The sequence below is a fragment of the Mastacembelus armatus genome, chromosome 13 (assembly GCF_900324485.2).
Source record: "Mastacembelus armatus chromosome 13, fMasArm1.2, whole genome shotgun sequence".
Lineage (NCBI taxonomy): Eukaryota > Metazoa > Chordata > Actinopteri > Synbranchiformes > Mastacembelidae > Mastacembelus > Mastacembelus armatus.
Window position 1 is genome coordinate 19,560,452 of NC_046645.1, and position 14,374 is coordinate 19,574,825.

The following is a 14,374-nucleotide window of genomic DNA, read 5'->3' on the forward strand; positions in this document are numbered from 1 at the left end:
ACTCACTCTCTCATTGCAAGGCCTGGATACACTTTTGAAATGCTAAATCTCTCTTTGGTTATAACTGACAGGGGAAAATACCATTAAAGAGGGTGTGAGGAATAGATTAAATTAGCAGTTAAAAGAGAGACTGCTAATTAGTTGATTAATGTCTTTGGTTCCTCCCACTCTCAGCTATAGTGTCGTAGTCAAGATTCCCTCTGGTGACAAGGTTCTCCTTTGCGATTAAACATTATTTTTGCCCTTTTTTTAAAAATATTTATCTAAACACATTTTTAAATCCAGTCAGTGCAATTGATGCTTCTGGAAAATCATTCTTATCCAGAGCTGCATTAGCAGTTGACCCAGGGGGATAATTCTGTCACACAAAAGACAGTAATAAAAATAGGAGGGTTCGTTCTATTTAAGGTGAAGCGCTGGAAAACATAATTAATGAGAAGGTGACCTTGAAATTTACTATTATCGGACTGCTTGTGGAGCTGCTCCCACTGGTTACAGCTGTAACCATGGTGAGGAGGAGTCAAATAACTGCGTGAATTTCCAACTCTGGGTTGGGAGATTAACTCTAATCCTGATCTGATATCAGGCTTACCTACTTTCTGAAAATTGGTGACATTTTCTTAAAATCTGATGTCACCATTGAAATGAACACATAATACCAATCCCAATAAGTTTTTGCCATTTGCTTTGCTGTATATAATCTTTGTGGTGTCACTTAAATGTTTGTAAAAAAAAAAAAAGTGTAAGAGCTGTTGAACTCTTTGAAAAGAAACAAACCTTTTGAAAGTCTTCAAAGCACCTTTTTAAAGTTTTTTTAATTTTGAAGACGTTGGTGAGCTGTTTATCAGTCCTCCCTGTCCCCATTTCAGTCTCCTTCAACTGTACAATCCTCTGTCTTGTGCAGTCACTCTCTCACCTTCCCACGTTTCTTCATTTTGCTTATACAAAGAAAGGTCTAATTGAATAACAATTGCAGTCACCGGAAGAGAGACAGGTTCTTCAGGCTTTAAGCACAGGATTGCTTTTGCATTTGACTGCGTGTCCATCACCATGTCTTAATCTCAAGCTTTATAGCTCAAACTATTTAAAGTGCACCTCACCTCTATTTCCCTACATGCACCTAGATTCAATAACATTTTTTTTGGCTCAGAAGACATTGTTAGAAAAAGTGTGAAGCTCCTCTGTTGTAAATGCTGTGCTACTTGACTGTTGTGATTCTCACATTCAGTCTTGACAGGATGTATTTATCCCATCTCATCATGTCCTCTAATCAGAGCGCACTATACTTCTGTCTCCACCTCTGCACAATGCCTTAATGATACTGATGGGAATCTTTCTGACATCTTGAAGTGTATTTGGCTTCCTCTTTCTAGACAGCCAAAAACAAAATCATGCAAAGTGTTTTTTATACCCTGTCACTTCGACTGAGAACTAATGCCTCCTTTCTTTGAATTTGCTTTTTTAACTTGCCTGATAGAACTTTTTTGAACTTTTTATTCAGACATCCTTTGTGTATTGGACCTTTATATTTGTGTTACAGGGCACATTACAAACCATATACAAAGTGTTTTATGAAAAATATAAAGACAACATAAAATATTATCTGACAAATCTGTCCCTTTATTGGCTGCTTCACTGTTGATCAAGTTTTAATTGAATTGTTTTTTGAAAATCATTCAAATATGGTATCACTGGAAAGAAGAAATTTCTTTGTAAGTGACTACACTTACAAAACACTGCAAAATGCTGATGGTGATGGTGATATGCCCTCTCTTGCATTTGTCATCACAGTTATGAACAGATCTGATTCCACCCCGTCCATCTCCCACTTAGAAGGAAAACAATTTTTTAAAGGAATTTTTTTTTTTAGATTTTTGATTTTCACATTAAAAACTGACAGATGGCAATTAGAGAACAAGGATATATTTATGATCAAGTCATTTTCAGTTACAGCATGAAAAGAAAACAATATTTTGTTAGATACATTGTGTACCTGCACAGTTGGTATGTATTTTGAAGAGATGACATGGTAAGTGGGTGCTGGAGAGCACACAGGCCAGTGAGCAGTTGTCTATAGAAGGAAATTTCATTTTAATGCCAAACTGGGCACAGTTTCCCCTCTATGGATGTCTAGAAAAAGGCTTCTTGGCAGACTTTGACCCTTCATTAATTTTGACCAAATATTTACTGTGCATCACATGGCATGTCTCACATCCCACTTTGCTTTTTCCAGGCCAGGTTTTGAACAGTTTGGGGCAATTTGTGTTCCATTTGCCTGGACGCAGGCCATGCCCTACTCAGCAGGCCAATGCTGGTGTCTCTGGGATCTTGCCACATGAGAAACTGGCTCCACTGAGTCTTAACCTTCGCTATGCCTCTGAGAGCCACATTTCACTTTAATAATACCTTATATCCACATCTGTATGAACCACAGTTGCATATATGCACCCACATACAAAGGGTTGCACACATCAACAATCCAATGCTATGTGCTTCATACTTAGCTTTTTAACCTAAAGGGCACTAGAAGGAAATGTGCTAACTTTCTGCACTCTTACATTACAGTTGTAATGTAGTGCACTGTTACTAAAATTCCCTTTCAACACCCAGCTATCTGAGATTTACTTTAGAATGTGTTTGGCTGAACATTTAGAATAGTCTACATAAGCGGTTAAGGTCATGGGCTCTGCTCTCAGGAACTGTAATATAATATTGGTCTGACAGGAGGCTTGTATCAACCACTGCCATCAACTAAATAATGTTTAAAAAGCATTAGGCGCTTTTTGGCTGTGCCTGCCCTGATTCGCTTTGGCGTCCCTTCAGAGCTGTTCTTTTTCTTGGCACTGAGCCCGAATGCCATACTCCCTGTGAATGGGCTGTGCCAGATGAATGTGGTGGTCCTTCTTGTTCCTCACTCCCCCCACCCCCCAAAATTCATGCCACCTATTATAGTCCCTTCATGGTCGATCACAAGCAGAATGCAGCCCATCCAGCCAGTGACCTTGGGAAAAGCAGATCCTGCACCATATTGTTATGGATAGAAAACTGTGCGGAAAGCAGAATTTGTTTAAGCACAGTCCTTTGCTTTCATTAACAATGCAGTTATGTTCCCTTGAAATATTTCCACAACCCTCCAATCGAAGCAAAAGTATGCTGAGAAGGTACGCTTTTCCCATGTATTTACTTTTTAAAATTCTAAACAAATTGTTTTGCTGAAATACATTTTATTAATGCCTTGAGGATTCCAAGTCTACCAGCAAGAAGAGCAGTGAGACTTTTTCTTGTCCCCTGTTGGGAAATAAATGTACCAGCATATTCAATTACCCCTGCTTCTCCCATCCTGCTGTTGCAGCTGCTTTGATGTATCACTGAGATCGTACTGGTCAAACCTCATTAAAACTGGCAATGCTGGAAAACAGAAACAAGTAGTAATTGCCCACTTGTGCTCCATTGTGCCTCTTTCCCGTAATCCTCTCTCTATACTCCAAACCTTGACTGTACTGCATACAGAAGCTTCCTAATAGAGGGTCTAAGCCTGGCATCTGGGGTCCATATTAATTACAGCTCTTTTCCTGGGGTCTCTGCTCTGCTGACAGAATGACATCTTTGACACTGATTATGGAATTCCTTCATGAGAAGCATGCGCATCTTAGGTCATTGCTGTAAATATGCAGGGTCAACTTGAGGAGTCTGATACATACTGACATGTTGCACATTATAGATAGAATGAAGGATATATACCAGACAGATTGACATACACACATACAGACAGAATAACTCTTTGCTTGCATCCGCCCTGCTCTGTTTAGCCCATCTGCCTGGTCTCCCGAGCCAATTTGACAGGCAGTTTCCTAACAAGCATTCCAGTCTTTTCTACTACAGCTTTTCCCCATGTCTCAGTGAATGGATATAAAAAAGCATAGGAACTGCATTTATCCTGTAGAAATGAATTCTACAATGATGGACTTCTGCTGAAATTGACAGCTTTTATTTGTGTCTAATGACACTCACAGGAGCCGCCTGGCATCAGGAGGAGCTACCACTTATCCACAATTGTTTTTCTGGTGAAAAATTCATTATTGTATAGTATATTTTATTCCTGTCATGTCTTTTTACAGTTATTTCACAGTTTTATTACCTGATAGTCTACATGAAATTACTACAGATATTTAAATAGGGAGTGCACGGTTGTGCTGTTATTGATGAATGAAATGGATAGTGTCAAATTATTCACTTTCTGTTAAAAGGGTTTTTGAAAGACCTATAAAACAAGGTCTTTGGTATTGTCTTCAGTTGACTTATGGGGTGTTTCATGAGCGTCAACACGCCTTTATCTTCCTTGCAATCATGCCTGGTCTCTTCCAAACATGTCAGACCCATTTGGGAAAAGCCTGGAGCAGGAGTGGAAATACTGCTCCTATTGTCTCAGCTCCAGATGGGGGCCCAAGAGCAGGATGAACCCCAGCCTCCCAAAGGAGCACTCTGCTGTGCTGTTTCACTCCTGGCCTAGCCTGTGCTGCCAGGGGAGAGCCAGGGATGTGTTTCCCAGCTGACACAGCCAGGCGCTGAGGCCTGGTGCTCCAGGACTTGAGACCTCTGTTGGGTCCCATCCTGATGAGCAACCATAATTATGCCAGAGCTCTGGAGCTTTTGAATGAGCTGCTTGTTTATGGCATCATCAGCAATTTTGTCACCTTATTGTATGTGAGCAACAGTGTGATCAAAGCCAACAGCAGTAGTAATAATGTGATGCTGGCAGATTTTAATGGTTTATTGGCTCCCATTTTGAAAACTGGGTCAAGTTTTGTGGAAGTTATGAAGTAACTTGATTTGTAATCAATAGAACCTTTTCTTTGATGACGAAATGTGTTTGTGTTTATAGTTCACTATAATCAATACACGATTTTATATATCACAATATCTCAAGGCCCAAAAGGGATAGGAAGAAGATGAAAAACTTATAATCATCTACCCCCTACACCTGCCATAACAACTGTTGACCTTTACTTTTTACCTTACATTTTCAAAACCATTCTATTCTTTCATACATGTACATATACACACATACATACATATACATATACGCACACATATACATATACACACATACATACACACATATATATATATATATATATATATATATATAATAGGGCTGCACCTAGCGATCATTTTTGGAGTTGAGTATTCTATCGAATATTTCAGCGATTACTTGAGTAATCGGATAACATTGACTTTTGCATTTGTAAACAGTATTACTATTGTGTAAATGACATGCTACCTCAAAATGACATTACCTTGTGTCGGCTCCACTGGGTGAGCCGGTCTGGTCCACAACCAGATGCTTTCTATACAGATGTTGAAGCACTGACGAAGTGCTGTTGTAGTTCACCAGTTCTTTAATATACACACATACACATGCATGTACTCATGCATTGGCATACAGTAATCCTTCCTCATATGCATACTGAGTTAATGTCTTTTGTTTATTGTGCTACCCTTTAGTTCCTCATCTAGATCATTCCACAGATCTACCCCACACCAAGTGATAAACGTGTTTTAAAGTGAATTGTAAATCGTAAATTTTATCTGCCATCCCCTATCACTAAACATTTTTTGAATATTGCTAGGAAGTAAATTATTGCTTTATACATTACTTGTAGAGTTTTAAGTTTGACTAGATCTTTGATTTTTATTGTTTGACTTTAAGAACAGTGGGTTTGTGTGGTCCCTAAACCCTGCTTTATGTACAGTCCTTATTGCTTTTTTCTGTAGTGTAAATAGAGTGCTTAGGTTTGTTCTGTATGTATTACCCCAGACCTCAACACAGTAACTGAGGTATGGTAATATAAGTGTGCAGTATACAGTATATAGTGTTTTACAGTCTAATATGTGCCTTACTTTACCCATTATTGCAGTGCTCTTTGCAGTTTTTGATGTGATACTGGTTATTTGTGGTTTCCAGCTTTGTTTATGGTCGAAATGCTCCCAGAAACTCCCAGAAAATTATGTTTATGTACCTATTCTATAATTTCATTATTAATATTAATTAATTATTAATTACAGAAGCCACATTATAGCAGTAGGTGCGCTGGAATCACCTATGAGCTTATTGATTTGAGCAGTGGTGTAAATACATTTACATTTAAGTATTGGACTGAAAATTTTGATTTACTTTACGTTTTTACTTTCTGTGCCATATTATACCTCTACTCCACTTATTTCCAGTGGCAAATGTTATTTTCACACCACTACATCTTTCTGACAGCTGCAGTTACTTTTCAGGTTAAAATTTTAACATCCTTCCTGTCCAGTTAAAACATAAATCATATGTTAGTATTTGAATGCAGGACTCGTGGTATTTTCACATTATGTGTTAGTACATATACTTAATTGAAGGATCGGAATACCTCTACCACCACAGTACTTGAGTTCTATAAAAACATAGAGATAACCAATTATATAGTGTAGTTTTGAGTTGCAGTCTTGTGTATAAACTCAGATAAAAAAGCACAAATTTGGACAGTGGTGCTATTTTTTTTTTTTTTTTTTTTTGGAAAGTGATATCTGTTTTCAAGTGCTGCTGTATTATAAGCGAGGTAACTGTGCCCCATTATGTTTGGTAAACGGAGACAAAGAGATGCGGAAAAAAGGGGCTGTAAAGATATCCATCATCCCCCTCCATCACCCCACCTCTTGGTCCCTATACACAGTCACACACAGGGCTCTAATCCTGCCTCTTAGGAGTGTAACTGATAGCCTTGTGTAACATTAAAAACAGGTCTGATCTGATGCAACTGGCAAAGTCATTCACGTGGTGCATTCCAGAGTGGGATCCTGATGTTGAAACGGTAAAGGATTTGGTATCACTTTCTTGTTAATGTCATCTGATCAACAGGCCTACAGTACCTTGCCTATTCTCTATGTTTCCGTCTCCCCCTCTGTTTCTGCCTCTTATCTCAGCCTTCTCTCCCTGTTATCTTCTCTAATTCAACAGAGAAGGGTGACTTTGCCTTTGCTTTCAAACATCTATTGGCCTGCCCCCTCCCGAGCAGGCGTGGCTGCAGTCTCCGCCAAGCTACCTCTAGGGAGACGCCCTTTGCTCTTATCTCTTCCATAAATCCCTCTTAAGTTCCCTAATCACAGATTAATGGGGCAGTAGATAGAGAGTGCCCTACTGTGCTTGGCGTTCCTTATCACAGATCCATAATCCATATCTCTGCCATTGCTCAGCTGGACATCTGATATGGGGTGTGATGTTGTGGTCGAGGCTCCTGCAACACTTGTCAGTTTTACTATGGCCTTTTATGGGATTCTGCATCCTTGAACATGTTTATGGGGCAATTAAATTTTACCACAATATTTCTTATGTAATTACATGCAAGTTTAGTATGAGATTGTGTGTTCCATGAAGAGAATTGGAGTGAATGATCCAGCATCATAAAGTTTTTTTTTTTGTGTCATTCAAGGGAGTGGGCATGTTATTGTGTCTTCCTTCCTCAAGGGACCACAGTGACAAGATATCTAAATTGCCTTACTTTCCTTCTCCCTGGTGAGTTCTTGGGTAAAGGGCAGGTGTTTGGCTCAGTCCCTGTCCCTCATACTCAAGATAGGAGCCATGGAAAATAGTTGTGAAAGTCTGAGGCACATTTGCTTTTTAAGTTGGGGAAGTCACTGATCCTGAACATATTACTGCAACTAGGTGATTGTTTCTGTCTGGTTGGCCTGTCGTTCCACTTCTCTCCATGTGTATGTCTTCCAGTGAAGAGTGATTAGTAATAAAATACAGTACACATGATGTTGCCTGGATATGCACATGGGCTTTTACATGAGCTTTGCAAAGGGCAAATGTACTGTGATTAAGCAATGTCTGTTTGATTTTTTTCTTGTCTTGAGGCTGCTGAGAATGTAGATTGTAGTTCCAGTGGGTGTGTCTGTGTATGTGTGTATATATATAGATATATATATATCTATATATATATATACACCTTTGGAGCACCACAAAGTTGTAGACCTTATTGCTTTTTCTTGCAGTTGACATCTTGGCTATTTAGACTGATATTAAATTTTCCCAATGAAACTCTGCTACTACTACTTCTTTGGAAAACATTATGTAATTATAAATACTTAATAACTTCTATTATACCAGTAGTATTGATAGGTTACCCTACTGTAACTGAAGAATGAGTGCCCTGCCCACTAGATAACATTATGTTATGATAGACAGCATTTGCATGATGAATATCAGTCTGACTCTTATGGGTATTGTTTTTTATCAGATTGATGAACAATGCTCATCTGTTGAATATGGATGTGCAGTACATCAATTCACATTTCAGGGCGAAAAGCAGGTCTCGCCCCAAGACACAGATGAATCAATATGAAGAAGAAGCTACAAGCTATAATGTTAATGTACAGTGTATTATTGGTGATTGTATGGTCAGTAGAATAACCTTGGCTTGCTATAACAAATCTCATCGCAAATAATCATAATCATTACCTGTCTATCAATGACTGCAGTGGGCAAATATCCTTAAGGTGTTTATGAATCCTAAAATACATACAGATACTGTGAAGGTTGGGGTCAGTGTCTGGGTCTGGACTCTCGTGGTGGCTGTGTGGATGGATCCAAAGCTTGTCAATTTACTGTGTTTGTTGTTGCACTTGGCTTTTCATGGTTTGTTGTTCATTATTAAGATTGCTTATAGCAGGGAGAGAAAAGTCACAGAAAATTGTAGTTTTTTTAATTACCTCCACAGTGAGCAAAGCTTCCCTCTAGCATAGTTTAACTTTGTGTATGTTGTGTGTGTGTGTGTGTGTGTGAGCAAATGAGAAAAAAGAAACTGCAAGATCTCCAGCAAGTGAGAGGGTTAAGGCAGAAGAAGAGTCTTGCCTCAGGCACTAATCGATCAGATCCTTGCTGTAGAAGTCCCATCTTCCCTTTGGTGAGGCTGTGTATTGCATTAGCTCATCTCATATTCTCTGTCTAGAAGCAAAGAAGGGGGGAAGCGGGGGATAGAAAATAGGAGAGATGTTGGTTGAAAGCTGCAGAGGAGAAGGAGGGCAGTGCTTTGAAATAAAAGCAGTGTTAGGCTACGTGAAGCAAAGCAAGGAATGAAATGAACAGTTTGGCTTGGTCTGAAGATTAGTCTTCAATGCGTGTAGGGAAGGAGTGAAGTAGACTTGTTGGCTGCTTTCTAAAAGGATGCACCTGTAGAGGGGGGCATGGGAGTCTTTTGTGCCATGACAGAATAATCTCTTATACCGCCTGTGTTTTTTTCCCCTGGTGAGGGGTAATGGAGCTGAAGTAACAGGGGTCATTCAAAGTGTGTGTGGGGATCAGCACAGCAAAGCATACACACAAACACACATGCACACAATGAATTCAATCAGGAACAAGGAAGACATAGCATAGCATTGTGTAACTGATACATGCTTGCACCCACTCACTGCTCAAAATACACACACCCTCTCAGGAATCGCATGCAAAACACTTGTCAGAATTATATATGAACAGCTGAATATTTGTCTACCAGCGTCCTTGTAACACAGTATTGTTTTTAGTGCATCTTCATGTAGATCCAGTGTAATCATCTACAGTAAACAGCCACTGATCAAGCACAGCACTGCCTGCTGCATAGCTCTCCTCACAGTCGGCCACATCTAAATAGTTAATGGTTCCCTCATAAAACCCCAAACTTTAGACCATTTCAAATTAGAGAGGAGCTATCTAAATCAGGAAGAAAACGGGCAGAGAACATCTTCAAAGTACTCTTTAATAAAACATATTAGCCCGCCTTGTCTGGTAAAGGGTGGTGGTAGTGGTGCAATTGCTGTGGTGGTAATGGGCCTTTGTATGGTAGCACTGCAAGGAGCTCTGCTCTTTGCTCTAATACACTGCCCAGCTAAAGGGCTGGGCTTCATTAGCATATGGTCTGTAGGTTTAGAAGCCCGTGAGCAGGTTAAAAATGGGGGTTAATTAGTGTAGTAATGGTTCAGACAGCTCCAGTTGCAAGGAAGCTGTGTTATGTATTTTTTATTAACTTTATTCAATGTCAAATTGCAGTCTACTTCATTCTTCCTGAAGGCTTGATATACCACACTCTAATTCTCCATCTATTTCTGTCTGTCTCAGAAATTCTTCAATCTCTATAAATGATTTTCATACTGACAGAATATCTATAAAATGAAGAACCAAAAACCATGTCAGGAGTCTTTGTTGTAGCTACAGTACAGTTTGGACACACTTTCTCATTCAATTTAATGGTAAAGTGTTTCCAAACTTTTGAATGGTAGTGTATGGACATTTTTACATGCCTTTTATTTATTTCTACTGTTTTAAATGTAAAAGCACCTTGAGCTGCGGCATCAAATCGATTGCGCTGCCTTTTGTTGCATATTAAGTGTAGGTCACTGGTTGCTGTAGTAGTTTTTCTCCAAAACACATACATAACATACCAAATTAAATTATGTTCCTAAGAAGGAGCCTACACCAATCCTAAATGGACAAGCCTGTATTTGGATAAAATTTGGGTAAAAAACAGATAAACAGGTAAAAACAGGTATAGAAGATGAGATTGAGCCCCTTATTATTTTTCATTTGGGGGAAAAAAATCTGATTTTTTTTTTAAATTTTTTTTTTTTTATCACCACCAAGTTTTCACAAAGCTCTGTTATAAACGTTAGTTTACGAATGACTTTAAAAGACCCTGAATCATGATGCCCTTCATTGGGGTGCTGGATTCATTACATGTCATTGCCCACACTACACATTCACATTGAAGTGATTAATCTTTCCACAGAGCTGTCATTAATTATGCTGACTTTACCTAATGTGCCAACCACGTGAACATGCCTGCTCAGCACCAGATTTCTAGGGTTATGGGGGATGGTCTGAAGGCACAGAAGTGAGGCAGTGTGGCAAGTTCACGGGATGCTGGGTAAATTAATTGCAGGCCTGTGCTTCCAATTAGACTCGTCTCTCTTTAATTGGTGCTGAATGGGCTCCAAAGGCCTATGCCGGGAGATATGGCAAGGAGGGAAGAACTGGCTCTTCTTTCTCTCTTGCACGCACAGACACACACTATTGCGTGTAGATACACAATGCTTTCACAACCACCAAGTCCCACCCTTAAGGAATTAACAACAGGAAGCTAATTTGCATGTAAAGCAGGTTCGATAGCCACAGCTGACTGGACAGAGAGCAATAATAATGACTTGAGATAGCACTTGGGTGTTAACCCCTTTGGCACTGCTGTTGATACTGCTGTTGCTGTTTTGTCTTTCTTCAATAGTGTAGTCTCTGCTCCTACCCCTATTTTGTTGCTAAGCTATGCAGTGCACTATATCTTATCACTTATCTCTTAATTTCCTTTTGCCCTACAGGTGTGTCATATTCTTGTTTACTGTTTCTTTCTCTTTTCTTGTCTGCTCTTTGATCAGAAAAATCACATAGCTGGATCGGTGCTGAGCTTTACTAAGAGAGCTGTTTCTTTAATTAAAGGGTGACTTCATTTACAGATTAATGATATATTTGGTCTTGCAGCTGTTACGGTATCTTCAAATATATTTCACTCCTTCAACATTATATTCTTTGTATAATGATATATACGTGTTGAGTAGGTTTTGTGGAGACATATACTTGGGGGATATTCCTGAGTCTATAACATACATTACTCCTCTAATAAGTTCACCACTGTGTAGAGCTCTCCAAAAAGCACAAAAAAACTGTCAATAATTTTAACATGAACAGAAATATCCATACATGGAATACTGACCTGGGTGTGGTGACGTGTTTTCGGCTCTGGAAAGATGCCTACTGTCATGTCAGTACATAGACTGTTCATACCATATTTTATTAAAAGGGATTGAAATAAGGATTATAAGGTCCATTCATTATTTTTGTCATTTCCTCTCAGGATCCCGCCTTCGCCAAGAGGACACCCCACCCCGGATTGTGGAGCACCCATCTGACCTGATAGTTTCCAAAGGGGAGCCGGCCACTCTAAACTGTAAGGCAGAGGGACGGCCAACCCCAACTGTGGAATGGTACAAAGATGGAGAACGGGTGGAAACAGATAGGGACAATCCACGTTCTCAGCGCATGCTGCTCCCCAGTGGTTCTCTCTTCTTCTTACGAATCGTCCATGGACGGCGAAGCAAGCCAGACGAAGGTTCCTATGTTTGTGTTGCCCGCAACTACCTGGGAGAGGCAGTGAGCCACAATGCCTCGCTGGAAGTAGCCAGTAAGTACAGCCTGCCTTCCTGTTACCTCCTCGGCCTTAAATGTGACTGAGAATGAAGAGTTTGGGTTTAGGTGCATCTGAATAGTAGGCTCTAGTTTCTTCCAGTGTTGCGGTCTATGTGTTCATTGGGTTGGATAATCTCTTAGGAGATGGGCAGGATGTGTTTGGCTCAGTGTTCTCCACCAGCTTGTGGTGCCTTGGGGGAGAAGTGGCCTCATCATTCCAGGGTGAGTGCTTCTCTAAAGGGCCCTTGGTAGGTGGTCAGGAGCTACAATAGGAACAAAGCTCTTCTGTTTTGGCTCTGCTTCTACTTTCTGTCATAGAGATAGTAACAAGGTGTTATATCAAAAGGAATGCAATCACTGCATTGTGTTTAGTCATCTTTTAATATCGGGCTCTCTCACTCATTTCAGTGAATTATCAGAGATTTCTTTTATTATATCCGCCCTGCTTACACTTCGACAGACTGGCTTTGATGTAAAGTGCTTTTAAAACATCTCAGTTCAACAAGAAGCCTTGGAGACATATTAGCAAGTACAATATTTGACAGTCAGTGGATACTGAATTTCAGAACAATAAATATTTTTTCTGAACCTTTCAGTTTTTATGTGAGTTGCGCTGTGTTGACAAATTTGTTCCCATGATTCTTTAAAGGCTGCTTTTGTTGAGGTGAGGTCAGCTCTTCAGACATATTATCTTTTAGCTCTCTTGACTGGCTGAGAGCGAAGGCTGAGGAGGAGAGCTCAGATATCAACCACTCCTCTAGCATGCCCAGAGGCTGTCACCAACCCGCTCACTGTAATCTAATCAAGATGTGGTAAGAAAGAATAGTGCGTGTGCGTGCGTGCGTGCGTGTGTGTGTGTGTGTGTGTGTGTGTGTGTGTGTGAGTGTGAGTGTGAGTGTGAGTGAATGTCAAGTTTGGGATGTTTGTAGGCCTGGGCATGGGTTGCTGGCTTTTTGAGGGTAATGGTCTTGGGTATGAAATGTCGGTCAAGTAGGTTATGGCTGGCTATGCATTTTCAGATTGCAGCTGTATTAGTGGAACTGCTAAGCTGTGAATGCTATTTTCTACAGTGTCCATCCTCAATGTCAGATAAGAAAAATGAAAAGCAGAAAATATGAGATCAGAAACCTTTACATGCCTTCTGATCATATGCTGTGTCTTACAGTGTATTCTTTGAGCTCTGCTTTTGAACTGATTGAGTAGTCTCCCTTTAGGTGATTACAAAGGAGATAAACTGCAAAAATGCAGTGAAGAGTATTAGTCAGGATGTTAACTTTAATTTTAATTGTTCTATCTTTATAACTGCTCTTGAGGCACATTAATTAAATGAAAAAATAAATATAAAAAACAGACATGCAGAGTCAGAGGTTTGGGCCATATTATTACAAGTTTTCACAGGTCATAATGCTAAAATTATTCTCTCTAGTTGTAGATGATATATAGTGTTTATTTCAGAAGTTAGTTTTGCAAGTAGAAAAACAAGGCTGAGTGAGAACACAGAGTACCACTGGCTCGATCACAAGTTTGTGCTGCTTATTCTGTATAAGGTTCAAACAGACCGATAATGACAAGCCACTGTGCTCCAGCTCTCTCTCTCTCTCCTTCTTGCTTAGTTGGTGTGTCTCTCTGTCCTCTCTGCAGCTCTATGCTTAACTACATATAATTATGTTTCGTTGGAGCAACCAGGATGGAAGCCTCCTTAAGGAAAAAAGCAGTAGAAAAAGAACAAGCCTAGAAACACTAAGTTTTCTTTTAATCTCTAGAGGGAAGATACTACAAGCCATAAATCTGTCTCATGATGGTATATAAGAAAGTTGAAAGCATTTTGCATTGCTTGCTGTCATTAAAAATGCTTGTCATAGCAATACTGTTATGTCTTAAACATTGTAGACAGGGTGTTTTACTCTGACTCAAGGGTACAGCCAGGGTTTTGATTTCCAATGAAACTCCAAATAAGGAAGTCGTGGTTTTAATTGTGTTTACTTTTCCTAACTCTTCCCTTTTTAACGTTTTCACTTTAAAAGCTAAAAACACAACATTTTGGAGCTGTTATTCTAAGAGCTTGGCTTATTCAGTTTCCCTTGCTCTTCAGCAATTGTTAACATAATCCAAGTTTCAACAGGT

At 39.6% G+C, this 14,374-nt stretch overlaps 1 protein-coding gene across 2 annotated transcripts in view; it reads left to right on the forward strand.

Moving 5' to 3' along the window:
* robo1 (roundabout, axon guidance receptor, homolog 1 (Drosophila)) overlaps nucleotides 1–14,374 on the forward strand; it is a 157,285-nt gene that overhangs the window by 35,716 nt on the left and 107,195 nt on the right. For both annotated transcript variants that reach the window (XM_026294513.2, XM_026294521.2), the window contains exon 2: nucleotides 11,919–12,245. In XM_026294513.2, coding sequence (XP_026150298.1) covers nucleotides 11,919–12,245 — 327 coding nt within the window. The remainder of the gene's footprint in view (nucleotides 1–11,918; nucleotides 12,246–14,374) is intronic.